Consider the following 24,785-nt stretch of genomic DNA (forward strand, 5'->3'; position numbering starts at 1 on the left):
AGGTATATTGTCAGAAATTTAGAAAGTGGTCCGTGCTCACTCAATGGAATGAATCTGCGCTGGCAGCTATGTTCAGAAAGGGTCTCTCTGAAGCCCTTAAGGATGTCATGGTGGGATTTCCTATGCCTGCTGGTTTGAATGAGTCTATGTCTTTGGCCATTCAGATCGGTCGACGCTTGCGTGAGCGTAAATCTGTGCACCATTTGGCGGTATTACCTGAGCTTAAACCTGAGCCTATGCAGTGCGATAGGACTTTGACCAGAGTTGAACGGCAAGAACACAGACGTCTGAATGGGCTGTGTTTCTACTGTGGTGATTCCACTCATGCTATCTCTGATTGTCCTAAGCGCACTAAGCGGTTCGCTAGGTTTGCCACCATTGGTACGGTACAGTCAAAATTTCTTCTGTCCGTTACCTTGATCTGTTCTTTGTCATCGTATTCTGTCATGACATTTGTGGATTCAGGCGCTGCCCTGAATTTGATGGACTTGGAGTATGCTAAGCGTTGTGGGTTTCTCTTAGAGCCCTTGCAGTGTCCTATTCCATTGAGAGGAATTGATGCCACGCCTTTGGCCAAGAATAAGCCTCAATACTGGACCCAGCTGACCATGTGCATGGCTCCTGCACATCAGGAGGTTATTCGCTTTCTGGTGTTGCATAATCTGCATGAGGTGGTCGTGTTGGGGTTGCCATGGCTACAAGCCCATAATCCAGTATTAGATTGGAAATCCATGTCGGTGTCCAGCTGGGGTTGTCAGGGGGTACATGGTGATGTTCCATTTCTGTCAATTTCGTCATCCACCCCTTCTGAGGTTCCAGAGTTCTTGTCTGATTACCGGGATGTATTTGATGAGCCCAAGTCCGATGCCCTACCTCCGCATAGGGATTGTGATTGTGCTATCAATTTGATTCCTGGTAGTAAATTCCCAAAAGGTCGACTGTTTAATTTATCCGTGCCTGAGCACGCCGCTATGCGCAGTTATGTGAAGGAATCCCTGGAGAAGGGGCATATTCGCCCGTCATCGTCACCATTAGGAGCAGGGTTCTTTTTTGTAGCCAAGAAGGATGGTTCGCTGAGACCTTGTATAGATTACCGCCTTCTAAATAAGATCACGGTTAAATTTCAGTACCCCTTGCCATTGTTATCTGATTTGTTTGCTCGGATTAAGGGGGCTAGTTGGTTCACCAAGATAGATCTTCGTGGTGCGTATAATCTGGTGCGAATCAGGCGAGGAGATGAATGGAAAACTGCATTTAATACGCCCGAGGGTCATTTTGAGTATCTAGTGATGCCATTCGGACTTGCCAATGCTCCATCAGTGTTTCAGTCCTTTATGCATGACATCTTCCGAGAGTACCTGGATAAATTCCTGATTGTGTACTTGGATGACATTTTGATCTTCTCGGATGATTGGGAGTCTCATGTGAAGCAGGTCAGAACAGTTTTTCAGGTCCTGCGTGCTAATTCTTTGTTTGTGAAGGGATCAAAGTGTCTCTTTGGTGTGCAGAAGGTTTCATTTTTGGGGTTCATCTTTTCCCCTTCTACTATCGAGATGGATCCTGTTAAGGTCCAAGCCATCCATGATTGGACTCAGCCGACATCTCTGAAAAGTCTGCAAAAGTTCCTGGGCTTTGCTAATTTTTATCGTCGCTTCATCTGCAATTTTTCTAGTATTGCCAAACCATTGACCGATTTGACCAAGAAGGGTGCTGATTTGGTCAATTGGTCTTCTGCTGCTGTGGAAGCTTTTCAGGAGTTGAAGCGTCGTTTTTCTTCTGCCCCTGTGTTGTGTCAACCAGATGTTTCTCTTCCGTTCCAGGTCGAGGTTGATGCTTCTGAGATTGGAGCAGGGGCTGTTTTGTCGCAGAGAGGTTCTGATTGCTCAGTGATGAAACCATGCGCTTTTTTTTTCCAGGAAGTTTTCGCCTGCAGAGCGAAATTGTGATGTGGGCAACCGAGAGTTGCTGGCCATGAAGTGGGCATTCGAGGAGTGGCGTCATTGGCTTGAAGGAGCTAAGCATCGCGTGGTGGTATTGACTGATCATAAGAACTTGACTTATCTTGAGTCTGCTAAGCGGTTGAATCCTAGACAGGCTCGTTGGTCACTGTTTTTTGCCCGTTTTGACTTTGTGATTTCGTACCTTCCGGGCTCTAAAAATGTGAAGGCTCTGTCTAGGAGTTTTGTGCCCGACTCTCCGGGTTTGTCTGAGCCGGCGGGTATCCTCAAGGAAGGAGTAATTGTGTCTGCCATCTCCCCTGATTTGCGGCGGGTGCTGCAAAAATTTCAGGCTAATAAACCTGATCGTTGTCCAGCGGAGAGACTGTTTGTCCCTGATAGGTGGACCAATAAAGTTATCTCTGAGGTTCATTGTTCGGTGTTGGCTGGTCATCCTGGAATCTTTGGTACCAGAGAGTTAGTGGCTAGATCCTTTTGGTGGCCGTCTCTGTCGCGGGATGTGCGTGCTCTTGTGCAGTCCTGTGGGATTTGTGCTCGGGCTAAGCCCTGCTGTTCTCGTGCCAGTGGGTTGCTTTTGCCCTTGCCGATCCCGAAGAGGCCTTGGACACATATCTCTATGGATTTTATTTCTGATCTTCCCGTTTCTCAAAAGATGTCAGTCATTTGGGTGGTCTGTGATCGCTTTTCTAAGATGGTCCATCTGGTACCCTTGTCTAAATTGCCTTCCTCCTCTGATTTGGTGCCATTGTTCTTCCAGCATGTGGTTTGTTTACATGGCATTCCAGAGAATATCGTTTCTGACAGAGGTTCCCAGTTTGTTTCAAGGTTTTGGCGAGCCTTTTGTGGTAGGATGGGCATTGACTTGTCTTTTTCCTCGGCTTTCCATCCTCAGACTAATGGCCAGACCGAACGAACCAATCAGACCTTGGAAACATATCTGAGATGCTTTGTTTCTGCCGATCAGGATGACTGGGTGTCCTTTTTGCCTTTGGCTGAGTTCGCCCTTAATAATCGGGCCAGCTCGGCTACCTTGGTTTCGCCATTTTTCTGCAATTCTGGGTTCCATCCTCGTTTCTCTTCAGGACAGGTTGAGTCTTCGGACTGTCCTGGTGTGGATACTGTGGTGGACAGGTTGCAGCAGATTTGGACTCATGTAGTGGACAATTTGACCTTATCCCAGGAGAAGGCTCAACGTTTCGCTAATCGCAGACGCCGTGTGGGTCCCCGACTTCGTGTTGGGGATCTGGTTTGGTTATCTTCTTGTCATATTCCTATGAAGGTTTCCTCTCCTAAGTTTAAACCTCATTTCATTGGTCCGTATAGGATTTCTGAGGTTCTTAATCCTGTGTCTTTTCGTCTGACCCTTCCAGATTCTTTTTCCATGCATAGCGTATTCCTTAGGTCGTTGTTGCAGAGATACGTGGCACCTATGGTTCCATCTGTTGATCCTCCTGCCCCGGTTTTGGTGGAGGGGGAATTGGAGTATATTGTGGAGAAGATTTTGGATTCTCGTGTTTCTAGACGGAAACTCCAGTATCTGGTTAAATGGAAGGGTTATGCTCAGGAAGATAATTCCTGGGTTTTTGCCTCTGATGTCCATGCTCCCGATCTTGTTCGTGCCTTTCATGTGGCTCATCCTGGTCGGCCTGGGGGCTCTGGTGAGGGTTCGGTGACCCCTCCTCAAGGGGGGTACTGTTGTGAATTCTGTGGCAGAGCTCCCTCCTGTGGTCACAAGTGGTACTTCGGCTGATTCTCTCTGTGAGCTTCTGTTGGTGGAGGGAAGTGGTACTGCGGCTTCTGAGTTTCCTCCCTCAGGTGATCTGGTGAGGTCGTTAGGTGCTTCTCTACTTAACTCCACCTAATGCTTTGTTCCTGGCTTCCTGTCAATGTTCCAGTGTTGGACTTGCTTTTCCCTGGATCATTCCTGTGGCCTGCTGCTCTGCATAGCTAAGTTCTTCTTTGCTATTTGTTTGCTATTTTTTCTGTCCAGCTTGTCTAATTTGTTGCTGGAAGCTCTGGGACGCAAAGGGTGTACCTCCGTGCCATTAGTTCGGTACGGAGGGTCTTTTTGCCCCCTTTGCGTGGTTTTCTTTAGGGTTTTGTGTAGACCGCAAAGTTACCTTTTCTATCCTCGCTCTGTTAAGAAAGTCGGGCCTCACTTTGCTGAATCTATTTCATCTCTACGTTTGTCTTTTCATCTTAACTCACAGTCATTATATGTGGGGGGCTGCCTTTTCCTTTGGGGTATTTCTCTGAGGCAAGGTAGGCTTATTTTCTATCTTCAGGCTAGTTAGTTTCTCAGGCTGTGCCGAGTTGCATAGGCAGAGTTAGGCGCAATCCACGGCTGCCTCTAGTGTTGTTTGGAGAGGATTAGGGATTGCGGTCTGCAGAGTTCCCACGTCTCAGAGCTCGTCCTATGTCTTTTGGTTATTGTCAGGTCACTTTGTGTGCTCTGAACTTCAAGGTCCATTGTGGTTCTGAATTACCTAATCATAACAGTACTGGAGGCCCAAAGTACTAATGCTTCTCAATAGAGGGAAAAAAGAAGTTCTGAGACCATTTTTTTTTCTTTGCACTGTGTTTTGCCTTTTTTTTCCCCTAGACATTTGGGTGGTTCAGGACACAGGTGTAGTGATGGACATTAAAGGTCTGTCTTCATGTGTGGATCATCTCACTGCAAGAGTACAAAATATTCAAGACTTTGTGGTTCAGAATTCTATGTTAGAACCAAGAATTCCTATTCCTGATTTGTTTTCTGGAGATAGAGCTAAATTTCTGAGTTTCGAAAATAATTGTAAACTGTTTCTAGCTTTGAAACCTCGCTCCTCTGGTGACCCAGTTCAACAAGTTAGGATCATTATTTCTTTATTACGTGGCGACCCTCAAGACTGGGCATTTTCCCTTGCGCCAGGAGATCCTGCATTATGTAATATTGATGCGTTTTTCCTGGCGCTCGGATTGCTGTACGATGAACCTAATTCGGTGGATCAGGCAGAGAAAAATTTGCTGGCTCTGTGTCAGGGTCAGGATGAGATAGAGATTTATTGTCAGAAGTTTAGAAAGTGGTCCGTGATCACTCAATGGAATGAAGGTGCGCTGGCAGCCATTTTCAGAAAGGGTCTCTCTGAAGCCCTTAAGGATGTCATGATGGGATTTCCCATGCCTGCTGGTCTGAATGAGTCTATGTCTTTGGCCATTCAGATCGGTCGACGCTTGCGTGAGCGTAAATCTGTGCACCATTTGGCAGTATTATCCGAGCATAAACCTGAGCCTATGCAGTGCGATAGGACTTTGACCAGAGTTGAACGGCAAGAACACAGACGTCAGAATGGGCTGTGTTTCTACTGTGGTGATTCCACTCATGCTATCTCCGATTGTCCTAAGCGCACTAAGCGGTTCGCTAGGTCTGCCACCATTGGTACGGTACAGTCAAAATTTCTTTTGTCCGTTACTTTGATCTGCTCTTTGTCATCTTATTCTGTCATGCCATTTGTGGATTCAGGCGCTGCCCTGAATTTTATGGACTTGGAGTATGCTAGGTGTTGTGGGTTTTTCTTGGAGCCCTTGCAGTGTCCTATTCCATTGAGAGGAATTGATGCTACGCCTTTGGCCAAGAATAAGCCTCAGTACTGGACCCAGCTGACCATGTGCATGGCTCCTGCACATCAGGAGGATATTCGCTTTCTGGTGTTGCATAATCTGCATGATGTGGTCGTGTTGGGGTTGCCATGGCTACAAGTCCATAACCCAGTATTAGATTGGAAATCGATGTCTGTGTCCAGCTGGGGTTGTCAGGGGGTACATGGTGATGTTCCTTTTCTGTCTATTTCGTCATCCACCCCTTCTGAGGTCCCAGGGTTCTTGTCTGATTGCCGGGATGTATTTGATGAGCCCAGGTCCAATGCCCTACCTCTGCATAGGGATTGTGATTGTGCTATCGATTTGATTCCTGGTAGTAAGTTTCCTAAAGGTCGACTGTTTAATTTATCTGTACCTGAGCACGCCGCTATGCGGAGTTACGTGAAGGAGTCCTTGGAGAAAGGCCATATTCGCCCGTCATCGTCGCCATTGGGAGCGGGGTTCTTTTTTGTGGCCAAGAAGGATGGTTCGCTGAGACCTTGTATAGATTACCGCCTTCTAAATAAAATCACGGTCAAATTTCAGTACCCCTTGCCGCTGCTATCTGATTTATTTGCTCGGATCAATGGGGCTAGTTGGTTCACCAAGATAGATCTTCGTGGTGCGTATAATCTTGTGCGTATTAAGCGGGACGATGAAGGGAAAACTGCATTTAATACGCCCGAGGGCCATTTTGAGTACCTAGTTATGCCTTTCGGACTTGCCAATGCTCCATCGGTGTTTCAGTCCTTTATGCATGACATCTTCCGAGAGTACCTGGAGAAATTCCTGATTGTATACTTGGATGATATTTTGGTCTTTTCGGATGATTGGGAGTCTCATGTGAAGCAGGTCAGAATGGTGTTCCAGGTCCTGCGTGCTAATTCTTTGTTTGTGAAGGGATCAAAGTGTCTCTTTGGTGTTCAGAAGGTTTCATTTTTGGGGTTCATTTTTTCCCCTTCTACTATCGAGATGGACCCTGTTAAGGTCCAGGCCATCTATGATTGGACTCAGCCGACATCTCTGAAGAGTCTGCAAAAGTTCCTGGGCTTTGCTAATTTTTATCGTCGCTTCATCTGTAATTTTTCTAGTATTGCTAAACCATTGACCGATTTGACCAAGAAGGGTGCTGATGTGGTCAATTGGTCTTCTGCTGCTGTGGAAGCTTTTCAAGAGTTAAAGCGTCGTTTTTCTTCTGCCCCTGTGTTGTGTCAACCAGATGTTTCGCTTCCGTTCCAGGTCGAGGTTGATGCTTCTGAAATTGGAGCGGGGGCTGTTTTGTCGCAGAGAAGTTCTGATTGCTCGGTGATGAAACCATGCGCCTTCTTTTCCAGGAAGTTTTCGCCTGCTGAGCGAAATTATGATGTTGGCAATCGAGAGTTGCTGGCCATGAAGTGGGCATTCGAGGAGTGGCGTCATTGGCTTGAAGGAGCTAAGCATCGCGTGGTGGTCTTGACTGATCACAAGAACTTGACTTATCTCGAGTCTGCCGAACGGTTGAATCCTAGACAGGCTCGTTGGTCGCTGTTTTTCTCCCGTTTTGACTTTGTGGTTTCGTACCTTCCGGGCTCTAAAAATGTGAAGGCGGATGCCCTGTCTAGGAGTTTTGTGCCCGACTCTCCGGGTTTGTCTGAGCCGGCGGGTATTCTCAAAGAGGGAGTAATTTTGTCTGCCATCTCCCCTGATTTGCGGCGGGTGCTGCAAAAATTTCAGGCTAATAAACCTGATCGTTGCCCAGCGGAGAAACTGTTTGTCCCTGATAGGTGGACCAATAAAGTTATCTCTGAGGTTCATTGTTCGGTGTTGGCTGGTCATCCTGGAATCTTTGGTACCAGAGATTTAGTGGCTAGATCCTTTTGGTGGCCGTCTCTGTCGCGGGATGTGCGTTCTTTTGTGCAGTCCTGTGGGATTTGTGCTCGGGCTAAGCCCTGCTGTTCTCGTGCCAGTGGGTTGCTTTTGCCCTTGCCGGTCCCGAAGAGGCCTTGGACACATATCTCTATGGATTTTATTTCGGATCTCCCCGTCTCTGAAAAAAATGTCAGTCATTTGGGTGGTTTGTGATCGCTTCTCTAAGATGATCCATTTGGTACCCTTGTCTAAATTACCTTCCTCCTCTGATTTGGTGCCATTGTTCTTCCAGCATGTGGTTCGTTTACATGGCATTCCAGAGAACATCGTTTCTGACAGAGGTTCCCAGTTTGTTTCGAGGTTTTGGCGAGCTTTTTGTGCTAGGAGGGGCATTGATTTGTCTTTTTCCTCGGCTTTCCATCCTCAGACTAATGGCCAGACCGAACGAACCAATCAGACCTTGGAAACATATCTGAGATGCTTTGTTTCTGCTGATCAGGATGATTGGGTGTCCTTCTTGCCTTTGGCTGAGTTCGCCCTTAATAATCGGGCCAGCTCGGCTACCTTGGTTTCGCCGTTTTTCTCTGGGTTCCATCCTCGTTTCTCTTCAGGGCAGGTTGAGTCTTCGGACTGTCCTGGTGTGGATACGGTGGTGGACAGGTTACAGCAGATTTGGACTCATGTAGTGGACAATTTGACCTTGTCCCAGGAGAAGGCTCAACGTTTCGCTAATCGCAGATGCTGTGTGGGTCCCCGACTTCGTGTTGGGGATTTGGTTTGGTTGTCATCTCGTTATATTCCTATGAAGGTTTCCTCTCCTAAGTTTAAGCCTCGTTTCATTGGTCCGTATAGGATTTCTGAGGTTCTTAATCCTGTGTCTTTTCGTTTGACCCTTCCAGATTCTTTTTCCATCCATAACGTATTCCATAGGTCATTGTTGCGGAGATACGTGGCACCTATGTTTCCATCTGTTGATCCTCCTGCCCCGATTTTGGTGGAGGGGGAGTTGAAGTATATTGTGGAGAAGATTTTGGATTCTCGTGTTTCGAGACGGAAACTCCAGTATCTGGTTAAGTGGAAGGGTTATGGTCAGGAAGATAATTCCTGGGTCTTTGCCTCTGATGTCCATGCTGCCGATCTTGTTCGTGCCTTTCATATGGCTCATCCTGGTCGGCCTGGGGGCTCTGGTGAGGGTTCGGTGACCCCTCCTCAAGGGGGGGGTACTGTTGTGAATTCTGTGGCAGAGCTCCCTCCTGTGGTCACAAGTGGTACTGCGGCTTCTGAGTTTCCTTCCTCAGGTAAAGTGGTGAAGTCGTTAGGTGCTGCTCTATTTAACTCCACCTAGTGCTTTGCTCCTGGCCTCCAGTCAATGTTCTAGTATTGGTCTTGCTTCCTCCTGGATCGTTCCTGTGGCCTGTCTGCTCTGCATAAGCTAAGTTTTGCTTGTGTTATTTTTGTTTGCTATTTTTTCTGTCCAGCTTGCTTAATTGGTTTTTCTGGCTCGCTGGAAGCTCTGGGACGCAGAGGGAGCACCTCCGTACCGTTAGTCGGTGCGGAGGGTCTTTTTGCCCCTCTGCGTGGTTGTTTGTAGGGTTTTGTGTTGACCGCAAAGTTATCTTTCCTATCTTCGGTCTGTTCAGTAAGTTGGGCCTCACTTTGCTAAATCTATTTCATCTCTGCGTTTGTATTTTCATCTCTACTCACAGTCATTATATGTGGGGGGCTGCCTTTTCCTTTGGGGTATTTCTCTGAGGCAAGGTAGGCTTATTTTTCTATCTTAGGCCTAGCTAGTTTCTCAGGCTGTGCCGAGTTGCATAGGGAGCGTTAGGCGCAATCCACGGCTGCCTCTAGTGTGGTTGGATAGGATTAGGGATTGCGGTCAGCAGAGTTCCCACGTCTCAGAGCTCGTCCTATGTCTTTTGGCTATTGTCAGGTCACTTTGTGTGCTCTGAACTTCAAGGTCCATTGTGGTTCTGAATTACCTAATCATAACAGTATGGGCATACAATAAATTAATACGCAGACTTTAAAGAAAGGAATACTAACAGTACCCTTCACACATTTTTACCCGACCAACCTCATACAATAAGGTAAGTTTATCATATTTTTCTACCGTATATATAGTGAAAGGGGTCTAACTTTCGTTAAACTTTTTATGGGTTTTAAAGACAGATTTGGTGATTTAGGAAAGTGTCATTACAAACCTCTGAGTTTGCAACGATTTTAATGAATTATCACCACATTTGTTTTAAAGGAGCCATCAATGTAGAGTACGAATCCTGGGACGTCACTCCACTCCAGTGACCCCAGTGTAGTAAAGCAAATGCCCCATTGTAGTAATACTCCATGAGACAATCCTAGGTGACTGCACCTGTGGATCCCTATGGATAGGCCAGCAAAGTAGACAGAGTAAAGCCCTATAAGGCCGGGATCACACATGCGAGAAATACGTCCGAGTCTCGCATGGTAATACCCGGCATTGCCGCAGTCACTCAGGAGCGGAGCGTCGGCCGCATAGCAATACATGCAGCCTCACGCTCCGCTCCAGAGAGACGGTGGCAATGCCGGGTATTACCATGCGAGACTCGGACGTATTTCTCGCATGTGTGATCCCGGCCTAAAGGGTGCCATACATTTCTTCAAGTTATCTACAATGGCATTACAAGGAATACAGGCATTTACATTGCACTTTCCCTATATGTCAGGAGAACATTAGTGCTGGGCACCAACAACCTGTAAATCAGTTTTCCAAAGTAGACGAGCCCTCTAACTTGGGTCTGCAAAAGTTTATTTCTGGACAGAATAACTGTATTCTCAATGATATAAGGGAAATGTTTCTCAGCTATTCATAGTGACCACCAGTTCATAAGGAAAAATCAAGTATTTGTATAATTGAAGTCTTTTAGATGTAATATATATATATATATATATATATATATATATATATATATATATATATATATATATATATATATATATACTTTTTATTTACTGTTAAGATTTTCAGCAGGTAAAAAGATCAAATAATGCTGATTCTTTGAGGAAATGCCCATAGGAGGCCTAGTATGAGAATCCATGCCTTTACTCCTCTAACCCCATGACCTCCTCAGATCGGATACAGATTTTGCCCGGGTATATGCTGTACTCTATAAACCTCTGCATAACTTACCACACTGTATGGATTTTTGGGGGGGCTGAAAACACAATTATTTTTCATTTTGACCGGAACATTTTTAGGCCAAGATTGGATTCTATCTTCATGTATCTGGAATATAGTCACCTCAGACTTTTCTGTCAGGATATGCCCAGATGTATGGTAGTGGGTCCCAGTGGCACCTGCAGGGTGCCATTAGGCGATCATGTAGTCATGTGTCGTGGCTACTGTGACTGGAGAAGTGGCTGCACATGTGTGGCTCTCTCCATTCCTCTATGGAGGTGCAGAAAATGGCTGATCAAGAGCTGTTCTTAGAACTGCCATAAATGCTGATCGATAAATCTGGGCACATGCGGCCTCCTCTCCAGTCTTGGTGGCACAAATTGTGGGATCTTTTTCTGGGTCTCAAAACTATGACCTAGCCGGTGAATCTGTGAGATGAGAACACCGCTTTAAATAGTGCCAACATATCCTGCAGCGCTGTACAGAGATCGCCATCGGTCCCAGATCCATTCATTTCAAAGGGCAGTGAGGTCATTTCATTGCACGTTCCTCTGCAATAGAATCTGATCAAGGAAGTCCCTCGAAGCAGGAACCTATTCACTCAGCGAGACATCTCCATTAATGACATGATATAAAGCACGGTAATGTCCCGTAACCATGACAACCGATCATATATACTCAGTATATGTCAATCAAGAACAGTCACTGATACCCGATGGTTACTGCGGGTAAGAAACACTTGTCTCTGCTCCATCAACACTGATCTGTCACAGAAATAGTCATTGATGAAGATCCGCACATGGACAATCCTCCTGGAAAGAGAACATTTTAATCCTTAGAAAAAACATTGCAGAAACTAAAATCCGAATCATGCAAGAAATGGCTTTTCTGGAGAAAAAAGGATAATGCATTATCTACATTCCTCTGGTTTGGAAATAACTAGTAATATAATAACCGGCCTCTTTGCTCTTTCAGGGTTCTCAGCACAGCGGCTCCTCTACCTCATTAGCATCCACCAAAGTGTGCAGCTCTATGGACGAGGGTGATGTCTCCGTGGAAGGTAAGATGAGAAATAGTGTCACCTAGAAAGACTACACCACCTACATATACATATATATTACTGCGATTAGGAGCACTAAGCAGGTGTATCTGTGCTTGCTGCCCTAGAACAACAGATATTTATAATGCGCTTTTCGAGGCACAAAACGCAGCCTGGAAACCATTGCTAACATTGAAATCTGGCGCGAAGAGTGGTCAGTGGTTTCCATATGGGCACCGCACCCCCAACACCTGAACCTTTCAGTATAGTTTTGTAGTGTGGGAGGAAACATGATCACCCAGAGGAAACCTGCACAAATGTAGCCCCAAGTGCATCAGGACCATGGTGCTAATCAGTGAGCCACCATGCTGTATGTGGGCTGCACCCCATCTGGAAGACCCCAACAGTATGAAGAACAATGATGTTAACGCTCCTCTCATCGGACTTCTCATGCAGTATGTACTTTTCCCTTGGATAGCTCCTAGGCGCTGTTACTGGGAACCTGGCAGATGATTCATGCTGCTCGAACCATGGACGGTAAGAATCAGAGATCAGCTCTGTTATTGAAGTCAGAATGCTTCAGTCTGAAAAGCTGCGGATTGTTAGAGAAACATTCTTTAATAAAGCGGCCAGGGACAAAGTGAATAGAATAACTAGCCAGAGGTGTATGTCCCCACTGGCCCCTGCTGCCCTTTCCATTCACATTGGCAATTCCTTCCCTATACACACATAGGAGGAGACCTGTCAATCATGCAAAGTCAGGCAGGGAAAAGCCAGTGGGGACATACCTCTGTGACTGGTCATCTCAGTCACCTCCTTCCATTTTAAAGAGGATCTTCGAATGTATTTTTTTTATTGAAACCAATACCTCCTCTAATTGCTGCTGCTCCACTGACACTGAAACAGTTTTTCTTTTTCTTCTGTTCCCCTCCGTTCCAAAGTTATTCCTCTTGGAAACAGAGATGCAAATTTTCCGCCTTCCACCTTCTGTGGGCGTGGCCATGTTTTGATTGACCAATGTCAGAGGACAAAAAACAAACGCCCACAAGTTCTGCAGGTTTTACTTTTTGTATTACTATTTGAATACAGTGCCTATTATGCTGGGTAACCTTACTGTGCCCCCAATTTAACTGATTTGAGTGCATTATTATACTACATCTATATATATATATATATATTTGTCTACTGGGCACTCTTCTTAGTTTTTCACTTGGGGTATGATTCGGAATACATATGTTTGCACAGTTACTGATAGGTCATGCTAATTTTGGATTGATTGCACTTTGGCACTATGCACTTTAGATATTTTTATGGGATTATTTGAGTCTTGACCAACTGGGTAGTAATCTATATTGTATTTTCCATAGACCTGTATTGAGCTTTATATGATTTATTTGGTTACTGTGTATTCCTACAGTGGTCATCATTTTTGTGCAATATCCTGTTTCCTTTTTTGCGGTACTAGTTTGTTGTCTTATCTCTTCTAAAATTGTGTCGTTACATTAAATAATATTTTTATGCTTTTTTTTTTAAATTTGTGTACAATAAAATGTATTTCTACTTATACTGCTTTTGTGCTCTTGGGCCCAGTGGTTCTTTTTTGGTTTTGCATATATATATATATATATATATATATATATATATATATATATATGTGGCCAAGCGTTTGTATTGTTTGCCCCGTTTGTTGGTATATTAAGTTCTGCAGGTTGTAGGGAACACATGCATCTTTATTTCCGGGGGACATATCTTTGGAACGGAGAGTCACAGAAGAAAAGTATAAACTATTCCATCATCAGTGGGGCAGCAGCTATTGGGGGAGGTATTCAGTTTAAGGGATCATTTCCACTTGCGAGAAAAAAAACGGTCCGTAATCTGGACTGAAAAAAAGGGATGAAAAGTATGCGATTGTCATGCGAGTTCAATGCGATTTTTTTAATCGCACCATCCATTTTACATCCGTATGACATCCGTATGCAATCCGTTTTTTTTCTCAGCAACTATTTTTATACAGTCATTTACAGGACTATTTACAGTGTTCTATGCCACAGAATTGTAAGGTATCCGTAAAAAACGGATGGAATACGGATGGTCCGTATTCCGTGCGTTTTTTTTCTCGCACCCATTGACTTACATTGGCGAGTCTCGTCCAAGACTCGCAGCAAATCGCAGCATGCTGCGATTTTTTTCTCAGTCCGATTTCGGCTGAGAAAAAAAATCGCGAATGAAAAGACACCTATTGAATGACATTGGTCCGAGTGCAATCCGATTTTTTATCGGATTGCACTCGTCCGTTTTCCTCGCAAGTGGAAATGAGCCCTAAGATGAATTAATTATGGGAAAAGTCCTTTGAAACATACACAGATGTAATTACAGAGCTGATCTCTTTCATACTGCCTGCATGGATCATCTCATCGGTTCCCTTTAAATTAACATGCATTAATATACTGTAATGTGAGGATATATTGTATGGACTGATCATTTAGGTAATGTCTGTGATCTCCTCGCAAGAGTGGGGGTTGGAGATCTAAAAAAAAAAGTCTAAATAAAAAAAAACAACAAAAAAACAATGCTCAATTAATTATGTTGTGTTAAACCTACTTGTGTGTTTGTTGGGATGCCATTGTTGTCAAGGGCCTAAGTCCACACTCAATCCTCCCCAATGGAAGCTATGCTATGAATACAATGGTTAACCCTTACTTATAAGCTTCTCTAAAGCAAAATGAGGCTCTCTTGCCACCTAGTGGCCACACTGTGCAAGTAAACTCTTTAAAGCAGGCTAGCTAGGATGGATAGATGTATAGATAGATAGACAGGTAAATATGTATAAGGGCTCGTGCAGACGACTGTATTTTCAATCTGAGTGCAATCTAACAAACCCTCACATCGCACTCGGACCAATATTATTCTGTGGGGCCGTGTACATGACTGATTTTTTCCTTGGACCGAGCCAGTCCTAAAAAAAATTGTGGCATCCAATTGGATCCAATTACGAGATCACACTCTGCAATGCAAGTCATTGCATCCGTGGAAAACATGGGACTGCACTTGGATGACATCTGAGTGCAGTACGATTGTCACAAACTGACACAATAGAAAAGATGGAGAATTTTCTTTCCATCTTCTCCTCACCCGAGAGAATTGGATCACACTCTGCTGACAATCTGAATAGTCGGTCTGATTGTCTCAGATGAGAGAATGTACACTGGTGCGACCCAAGCCTAAAAGTGCAACATTTTCAATGATTTAGTTTTGTGGCCTGCATTATACAGTATGTCAGTATTCACATTTCTGTTACAGATATCATGGATGAAGGATTCCAGGTACCGGTGTCTATAGCAGAGAGATACAAAGTTGGAAGAACCATAGGAGATGGAAATTTTGCCATAGTGAAAGAGTGTATAGAAAGGCAAGTAACATTTTTTCTCCGGAGAACTCACTAAATATATTGATGAGCTATGGTATAGATGGGTCATCAATGCCAGATTCGGAGGAAGTCCGGCACTTGCCATCATTTGAATGGGAGCTGATCTGTAGTTCCCGACTACATTTATTAAACTATTGACAGAGCTCAGAGCTAGGGCATTCAGCTCCGCAACTGATCAGATGTGGTCACCACCAAAGCTCAGAAGTGCTGACTGGACTCCCACAATCAAATATTGGTTACCTAGATTGCTAAATATGTCATTAATAACATCATTGTAAACACCCCTTTAAAGGAAGTCTGTCAAACTCAATTTAAACTAATCAAATGGTCATTTACAGGTTTCATAAAAATCATGCATGTGAAGTTTTCATAGCTTTGATTATGCAGAAAATGATCTGTAATCTGCATGCATATGTGGGTGCTCGATGCACCCTTAGTGTGGCCAGAACTCTCTGTGCACCGTTACACCCCCGCCCCTTTACTGATTGACAGTGCTGTCTGAACTGCACACAGCCATGCGCACACACTGACCCTGTAGAAGTGGAGTGCCACGGCTCTATCCGTGCAGGAGCCAAGAAGGTGCGCACACATCCATATCTCCTGTCTGTTGTGGCTCCTGCACTGACACTGTGTGCACTCTGCTCCTGCAAGGTCAGCGTGTGAGTTTTCAAGAGGTTGTCCACTACTTTATCACTGATGACCTAGCCTTAGGTCTGAAAGGTCGGGGTCCAACACCCGGCACAGCTGCCGATCGGTTGTTCTTGGTATTGGCGGCAGCGGTTCCTTGCTAGAAATGCTCACTTGCGGTGCTGCTCCATCTTCTGATAGTGGCTGCGGCAGGGAACTACACATTCGCCTTCTGTTGATTTGAATAAGGAGCGAATGTGCAGTACCCTGCCCTGGCCACTACTAGAAGGTGGAGCAGCTGCGCTATTGGGCAGTTCCGGCTGGCTGCGGCGACACCGATAGCAGCTGATTGGTTGGGGTGCTGGGTGTCGGACCCTGACCAGGCAGACATTGATGACCTATCCTGAGAATAAGTCATCAATGATAAAAGTAGTGGACAACCTCTTTAAGTTCAGACCACTCTATCAATCAACCAAGGCTGGAGGGGTGGAACGGTGCACTGAGAGTTTTGGCCATGCCTGGATGCAGCAAGAACCCACATTTGCATATGGAGTAAAGAACATTTTCTGGATAATAAAAGCTGAAAAAAATTAAACAACAGGCATGATATTAGGGGCCAGAGTCCCCTATATGTCCATCTAATCTAACTTTTATTTACTTTTTTCACTGTGGCATACTTATATGGGCAGACCAAGCCACAGGTAAGAAGTCCATGATGATATGGAGTGCTGCACTGTGGTTCTTGAGTTCAATTAAAAATGCTGCTTCCTGCAGCTGTCAGTAGCAGACACTTATGGTACATAGTTTTTTTCAATTAGATGATGGTATGTTGTTAGGAAATGGCATCATTTTCAGCTCGGTGTGAATCTTGTCTCGGTTCCACCCTTCAGGGTGTCTGGGATGCAGTTACTGAGAGCTCAACTGTCCAATCTGGTATAGGGGTGTGCTTAAGCTGTCAGTACTTTGATTGACACCTTGGTCATCCAATCTGGAACAAGGGCGTGCTGAACTGTCAGTGTGTTGATTGACAGCTCGACTATCCAATCTGTGACTGGGAGGCGTCAGCTGTCTCCAGGTGTTCACTATTCCAGGTAATTGCCATGCTTCTTAACTGAGCTGAGTTTCCCAGAACTCTGCCAGACGTACATTCAGCTGGTGAGGTTTGTGCTTTCCTATGCCTTGAGTTCTGTATGCTTCATCTGTTGCCTGACCTTGGACTTCGTTCTGACCATCCACCTGTCTAACCCCTTAAGCTCTGATCCATTATCCTCCCGGTACTCTGACCTCGGATTTTTACCTGACTCTGCTTTTGTCTCTTCCTTCTGTTTATGACGTACCCTCCTGGCTTCTGACCTTGGACTCCTTGACCACTCTGACTCATGGCTTGGCCGTGAGAAGTGACTAGCGTCACAGATCCGACTGCTGATACCTACCAATGAAGAGAATGAAGGGGCCACAGTGGTGGTTAAACACTGCATTTCCTTCAAAGTTTATTCTGCACAGTAAGGGCCCCTTTCCACTTGTGTGAGAAAAAAACGGTCCGATTTACGGACCGAAAAAACGGATGTAACGTGTGCGATTGTTATGCGAGTGTAATGAGATTTTTTAATCGCATCATCCGTTTTGACATCCGTATGACATCCGTATGCAATCCGTTTTTTTTTTCTCTGCTACTATTTTTATACAGTCATTTACAGGACTATTTACAGTGTTCTGTGCCACAGAATGGTAAGGTATCCATAAAATACGGATGGAATACGGATGGTCCGTATTCCATGCGTTTTTTTTCTCGCACCCATTGACTTGCATTGGCGAGTCTCGTCTGAGACTCGCAGCATGCTGCGATTTTTTTTTTTTCTCAGTCCAATTTCGGCAGAGAAAAAAATCGCAGATGGAATGTCACCTATTAAATAACATTGGTCCGAGTGCAATCCGTTTTTTTTTTTTTTTTTAATCGGATTGCACTCGTCCGTTTTTCTCACAAGTGGAAAGGGGCCCTAAGGCTCACTGCGCTGGTTGCACAATTTATTGTAGCAGAGACACTATGAAAAATTGTTACTGAGCCTCAACACTATATCTGTACTGGGGCCTCTCTATTCTCAGGACCAGCGGTGGTCCAGGTTCCCACACCCTCACCGTTTACATAATGGTGATATATCCTAGTGAGATGCCAACACTTTATTAGATGGAAAAAACTCTTAAAGTGAATCTGTCAGTAGGATGAACCCTCCTAAGCCATCTATATGGGCATGTAGGTCATATGAAGCAGAATGAAATGACACCTTGATACAGTGGGTACGGAAAGTATTGAGACCCCTTTAAATGTTTCACTCTTTGTTTCATTGCAGCCATTTGGTAAATTCAAAAATGTTTACTTTTTTCTCATTAATGCACACTCTGTACCCCATCTTGACTGAAAAAAACAGAAATGTAGCAATTTTTGCAAATGTATTAAAAAAGAAAAACTGAAATATCACATGGTCATAAGTATTCAGATACTTTGCTCAGTATTGAGTAGAAGCATCTTTTGAGCTAGCACAGCCATGAGTCTTCTTGGGAATGATGCAACAAGTTTTTCACACCTGGATTTGGGGATCCTCTGCCATTCTTCCTTGCAGATCCTCTCCAGTTCAGTCAGGTTGGATGTTGAACGTTGGTGGACAGCTATTTTCAGGTCTCTACAGAGATGCTCAATTGGGTATAGGTCAGGGCTCTGGTTGGGCCAGTCAGGAATGGTCACATACAGTGGGGCAAAAAAGTATTTAGTCAGTCAGCAATAGTGCAAGTTCCAACACTTAAAAAGATGAGAGGCGTCTGTAATTTACATCATAGGTAGACCTCAACTATGGGAGACAAACTGAGAAAAAAAAATCCAGAAAATCACATTGTCTGTTTTTTTAACATTTTATTTGCATATTATGGTGGAAAATAAGTATTTGGTCAGAAACAAAATTTCATCTCAATACTTTGTAATATATCCTTTGTTGGCAATGACAGAGGTCAAACGTTTTCTGTAAGTCTTCACAAGGTTGCCACACACTGTTGTTGGTATGTTGGCCCATTCCTCCATGCAGATCTCCTCTAGAGCAGTGATGTTTTTGGCTTTTCGCTTGGCAACACGGACTTTCAACTCCCTCCAAAAGTTTTCTATAGGGTTGAGATCTGGAGACTGGCTAGGCCACTCCAGGACCTTGAAATGCTTCTTACGAAGCCACTCCTTCGTTGCCCTGGCGGTGTGCTTTGGATCATTGTCATGTTGAAAGACCCAGCCACGTTTCATCTTCAATGCCCTTGCTGATGGAAGGAGGTTTGCACTCAAAATCTCATGATACATGGCCCCATTCATTCTTTCATGTACCCGGATCAGTCGTCCTGGCCCCTTTGCAGAGAAACAGCCCCAAAGCATGATGTTTCCACCACCATGCTTTACAGTAGGTATGGTGTTTGATGGATGCAACTCAGTATTCTTTTTCCTCCAAACACGACAAGTTGTGTTTCTACCAAACAGTTCCAGTTTGGTTTCATCAGACCATAGGACATTCTCCCAAAACTCATCTGGATCATCCAAATGCTCTCTAGCAAACTTCAGATGGGCCCGGACATGTACTGGCTTAAGCAGTGGGACACGTCTGGAACTGCAGGATCTGAGTCCATGGTGGCGTAGTGTGTTACTTATGGTAGGCCTTGTTACATTGGTCCCAGCTCTCTGCAGTTCATTCACTAGGTCCTCCCGCTTGTTTCTGGGATTTTTGCTCACCGTTCTTGTGATCATTCTGACCCCACGGGGTGGGATTTTGCGTGGAGCCCCAGATCGAGGGAGATTATCAGTGGTCTTGTATGTCTTCCATTTTCTAATTATTGCTCCCACTGTTGATTTCTTCACTCCAAGCTGGTTGGCTATTGCAGATTCAGTCTTCCCAGCCTGGTGCAGGGCTACAATTTTGTTTCTGGTGTCCTTTGACAGCTCTTTGGTCTTCACCATAGTGGAGTTTGGAGTCAGACTGTTTGAGGGTGTGCACAGGTGTCTTTTTATACTGATAACAAGTTTAAACAGGTGCCATTACTACAGGTAATGAGTGGAGGAAAGAGGAGACTCTTAAAGAAGAAGTTACAGGTCTGTGAGAGCCAGAAATCTTGATTGTTTGTTTCTGACCAAATACTTATTTTCCACCATAATATGCAAATAAAATGTTAAAAAAACAGACAATGTGATTTTCTGGATTTTTTTTTCTCAGTTTGTCTCCCATAGTTGAGGTCTACCTATGATGTAAATTACAGACGCCTCTCATCTTTTTAAGTGTTGGAACTTGCACTATTGCTGACTGACTAAATACTTTTTTGCCCCACTGTAGTTGTTCTGAAGCCACTCCTTTGTTATTTTAGCTGTGTGCATAGGGTCATTGACTTGTTGAAAGGTGAACCTTTGGCCAAGTCTGAGTTCCAGAGCACTCTGGAAGAGGTTTTCATCCAGGATATCGCTGTTCGTGGCTGCTTTCATGTTTCCTTCAATGACAACCAGTCGTCCTGTCCCTGCAGCTGAAAAACACCCCCATAGCATGATGCTGCCGCCACCATGTTTCACGGTTGGGATTGTATTGGACAGGTGATGAGCAGTGCCTGGTTTTCTCCACACACACCGCTTAGAATTATTACCAAAAAGGTCTATCTTCGTCTCATCAGACCAGAGAATCTTATTTCTCATATTCTGGGAGTCCTTCATATGCTTTTTAGCAAACTCTATGCAGGCTTTCATATGTCTTGCATGGAGAGTCTTCCATCGGGCCACTCTGCCATAAAGGCCCGACTGGTGGAGGGCTGCAGTGATAGTTGACTTTGTAGAACCTATCTCTGTACATCTCTGGAGCTCAACCACAGTGATCTTGGGGTTCTTCTTTACCTCTCTCTCTTCTCCCACGATTGCTCAGTTTGGCTGGATGGCCAGGTCTAGGAAGACTTCTGGTGGTCACAAACTTCTTCCATTTAAGGATTATGGAGGCCACTGTGATCTTAGGAACCTTGAGTACTGCAGAAATTCTTTTGTAACCTTGGCCAGATCTGTGCCTTGCCACAATTCTGTCTCCTTGGCCAGTTCCTTTGACCTCATGATTCTCATTTGGTCTGACATGCACTGTGAGCTGTGAGCTCTTATATATACAGGTGTGTGCCTTTCCAAATCAAGTCCTATCAGTTTAATTAAACACATCTGGACTCCAATGAAGAAGTAGAACCATCTCAGGGAGGATCACAATGAAATGGATAGCATGTGACTTAAATATGAGTGTCTGAGCAAAGGGTCTGAATACTTATGACCGTGTGATATTTCAGTTTTCTTTTTCAATAAATTTGCAAAAAATTTTACATTTCTGTTTTTTTTCAGTCAAGATGGGGTGCAGAGTGAACATTAATGAGAAAAAAATGAACTTTTTTTGAATTTACCAAATGGCTGCAATGAAACAAAGAGTGAAAAATTTAAAGGGGTCTGAATACTTTTCGTACCCACTGTATGTCGTGGAAGAATATATTGTAAGAACCAGGCATATTTACACCTGTCTGCCCACTCATCCTGCACCGACCATAGAGAAGTGATCGGGGGCTTAGCGAGCACTGACCCATCACCATCTCCCTCCTACAGGTCTTCATTTTATCTTATGTAACACTCAGTTATAGGGACATTGGAAAAATAAACTTTGCAACATGAGTGAGAAATATGATGTCAGTAGATGGATGGCTTCGCCGTGACATCTGTTTTATTCTCACTTTTATATATTAGCATAGTGAACAGAGGAGAAAGCTAGATATTTTATGAAAATTGGAAAGATCAAAATAAATAGATGAATATTATTTTGCTTCATGTTATTGCGCAAGCAATGATACATTCTCATGCATCCGCTTTAAATTATATGGACTTTATGGACACTTTCCGTGGTCACTTTTTTAACTAAAGGATATGTATTTTGGGCTAATAATAATTTTTGTAATTGGCTTTCATTAAAAATGTTGCACCATTTGGCTTTTACAAGATTTTTATCTCCTTCCACATTTTTGACTGCAGAATGAGTTAACTAAGGAACCACCAGTGAGCTTGTTCTGGCAGGGAGTTTATTAGGTTTTTACCTGTCTATTACAGACCACTCTCTGCTCATTTATGACCACATGAAAGAACAGCTCAACTTTGATGCGGTCTGTGGTCGTAAACAAGCTGAGAGGAGCATAGTAAAAGTCATATAGAGTTACAAACTCCCCGTCAGAGCGAGTTCACTTATGAATTTTCAGTTGACTCATTCAGCAGTCAGTAATATGAAAGGAAACCACCTAAAAAAAAGCACACAGTTCAAAATTGTTAATGAAACCCAATCACAATTTTTTTTTAGCCTAAAATATATGCATTAATGAAAAAAAGTCAATAGCCTTTAAAAGTATAATGAGTAAAACCCCACCACATAACATTTGGGTGCATCTTATTTTTCTGTTCAGATCAGCTGGGAACACAGACCGAGATACGCTGGAATCACGTTGCAGATCCTCCACTATAATAATATATGCACTTCAGATTTATCGCAACCCAAATTGTCTCCCAGATATTTTAAGAGCTCCCGAAGGAATCCTGGCGTCCATTACTCGTGGACATAACTAATGTATTGTACAAAGTTTGTATTGTAGGAATCTTGACACATATGTAGAGTCTATCACTGGGTACAATAAATTTCTACTAACCTGCAAGTTCAAGTGTTAAATTACAATTGTAGGATAGAGAGATGGATGAAGATGACGTATTTGCTTGAATATGGAGATTTTAAACATGTAATCGAAGTTCACTGTGGTCTTGCATTTTTCTAATCAAGGTATTGTAAATTTAAAGGTAACCTGACAGCTGATAGATACAGTTAGGTCCATATATATTTGGACAGAGACAACATTTTTCTAATTTTGGTTATAGACATTACCACAATGAATTTTAAACCAAACAATTCAGATACAGTTGAAGTTCAGACTTTCAGCTTTCATTTGAGGGTATCCACATTAAAATTGGATGAAGAGTTTAGGAGTTTCAGCTCCTTAACATGTGCCACCCTGTTTTTAAAGGGACCAAAAGTAATTGGACAATTGACTCCAAGGCTATTTCATGGACAGGTGTGGGCAATCCCTTCGTTATGTCATTCTCAATTAAGCAGATAAAAGGCCTGGAGTTGATTTGAGGTGTGGTGATTGCATTTGGAAGGTTTTGCTGTGAAGTAAACATGCGATCAAAGGAGCTCTCCATGCAGGTGAAACAAGCCATCCTTAAGCTGCGAAAACAGAAAAAACCCAACCGAGAAATTGCTACAATATTAGGAGTGGCAAAATCTACAGTTTGGTACATCCTGAGAAAGAAAGAAAGCACTGGTGAACTCATCAATGCAAAAAGACCTGGGCGCCCACGGAAGACAACAATGGTGGATGATCGCATAATAATCTCCATGGTGAAGAGAAACCCCTTCACAACAGCCAACCAAGTGACCAACACTCTCCAGGAGGTCGGCGTATCAATATCCAAATCTACCATAAGGAGAAGACTGCATGAAAGTAAATACACAGGGTTCACTGCACGGTGCAAGCCACTCATAAGCATCAAGAATGAAAAGGCTAGACTGGACTATGCTAAAAAACATCTAAAAAAGCCAGCACAGTTCTGGAAGAACATTCTTTGGACAGATGAAACCAAGATCAACCTCTACCAGAATGATGGAAAGAGAAAAGTATGGCGAAGGCGTGGTACAGCTCATGATCCAAAGCATACCACATCATCTGTAAAACACGGCGGAGGCAGTGTGATGGCTTGGGCATGCATGGCTGCCAGTGGCACTGGGTCACTAGTGTTTATTGATGATGTGACACAGGACAGAAGCAACCGAATGAATTCTGAGGTATTCAGAGCCGCCATACGGTGTGCTCAGATCCAGCCAAATGCAGCAAAACTGATTGGTCATCGTTTCATACTACAGATGAATAATGACCCAAAACATAAAACCAAAGCAACCCAGGAGTTTATTAAAGCAAATAAGTGGAATATTCTTGAATGGCCAAGTCAGTCACCTGATCTCAACCCAATTGAGCATGCATTTCACTTGTTAAAGACTAAACTTCAGACAGAAAGGCCCACACACAAACAGCAACTGAAAACCACCGCAGTGAAGGCCTGGCAGAGCATCAAAAAGGAGGAAACACAGCGTCTGGGGATGTCCATGAGTTCAAGACTTCAGGCAGTCATTGCCAACAAAGGGTTTTCAACCAAGTACTAAAAATGAACATTTTATTTAAAATTATTGAATCTGTCCAATTACTTTCGGTCCCTTTAAAAACAGGGTGGCACATGTTAAGGAGCTGAAACTCCTAAACCCTTCATCCAATTTTAATGTGGATACCCTCAAATGAAAGCTGAAAGTCTGAACTTCAACTGCATCCGACTTGTTTTGTTTAAAATTCATTGTGGTAATGTCTATAACCAAAATTAGAAAAATGTTGTCTCTGTCCAAATATATATGGACCTAACTGTACATGCTACCCCATCAACAGGCTGCATGGCTTCAGCCAGGTATGTTTATTTCTGAAATGCTGTGGCATGTCAGCCTAAAATAGTTTAAAAGCTGTCGGTGACAGTCGCACAGGAGACTAGTCGGAAAGGAAGGTGTGACGCTAGTCACTACTCACGGACAAGCCATGAGGCCAGGTCGTCCAACGTTCCAGGACCAAATATCAAGAGAGCAATTAGTAAACTAAAGGGGAAAGACAAAGGCATAGTCAGGTCACGGTCTGAGGTCAGAATACCAGGAAGGTAGTGGATCAGACCAAAGGGGCTAGGCAAATAGATGGTCAGGATGAGGTCCAAGGTCAGGCAGAAGTAGATCAACAAACAGAGCACAGGAATACACGGCAAACCACCGAGCAAATGCTACATCTGGCAAAGATCTGGGACTGACAGCTCAGCTAAGTAGCTGAGTAATCACTTGGAACAGGGAACACCTGAAGGAAGCTCAGCACCTCCCAGTCACAGATTGTACGGCTGAGCTGTCAGTCAAAATGCCAACAGCTCAGAATACCCTGCACTAGATTGGATGATTGAGCTGTCAGTCA

General features: G+C 43.9%; 1 protein-coding gene across 6 annotated transcripts in view; it reads left to right on the forward strand.

Moving 5' to 3' along the window:
* DCLK1 (doublecortin like kinase 1) overlaps positions 1-24,785 on the forward strand; it is a 560,719-nt gene that overhangs the window by 438,557 nt on the left and 97,377 nt on the right. For all 6 annotated transcript variants that reach the window (XM_069758966.1, XM_069758968.1, XM_069758965.1 and 3 more), the window contains 2 exons: positions 11,557-11,641; positions 14,921-15,029. In XM_069758966.1, the coding sequence (XP_069615067.1) occupies positions 11,557-11,641; positions 14,921-15,029 (194 nt within the window). The remainder of the gene's footprint in view (positions 1-11,556; positions 11,642-14,920; positions 15,030-24,785) is intronic.

The sequence above is a fragment of the Ranitomeya imitator genome, chromosome 3, assembly GCF_032444005.1.
Source record: "Ranitomeya imitator isolate aRanImi1 chromosome 3, aRanImi1.pri, whole genome shotgun sequence".
Lineage (NCBI taxonomy): Eukaryota > Metazoa > Chordata > Amphibia > Anura > Dendrobatidae > Ranitomeya > Ranitomeya imitator.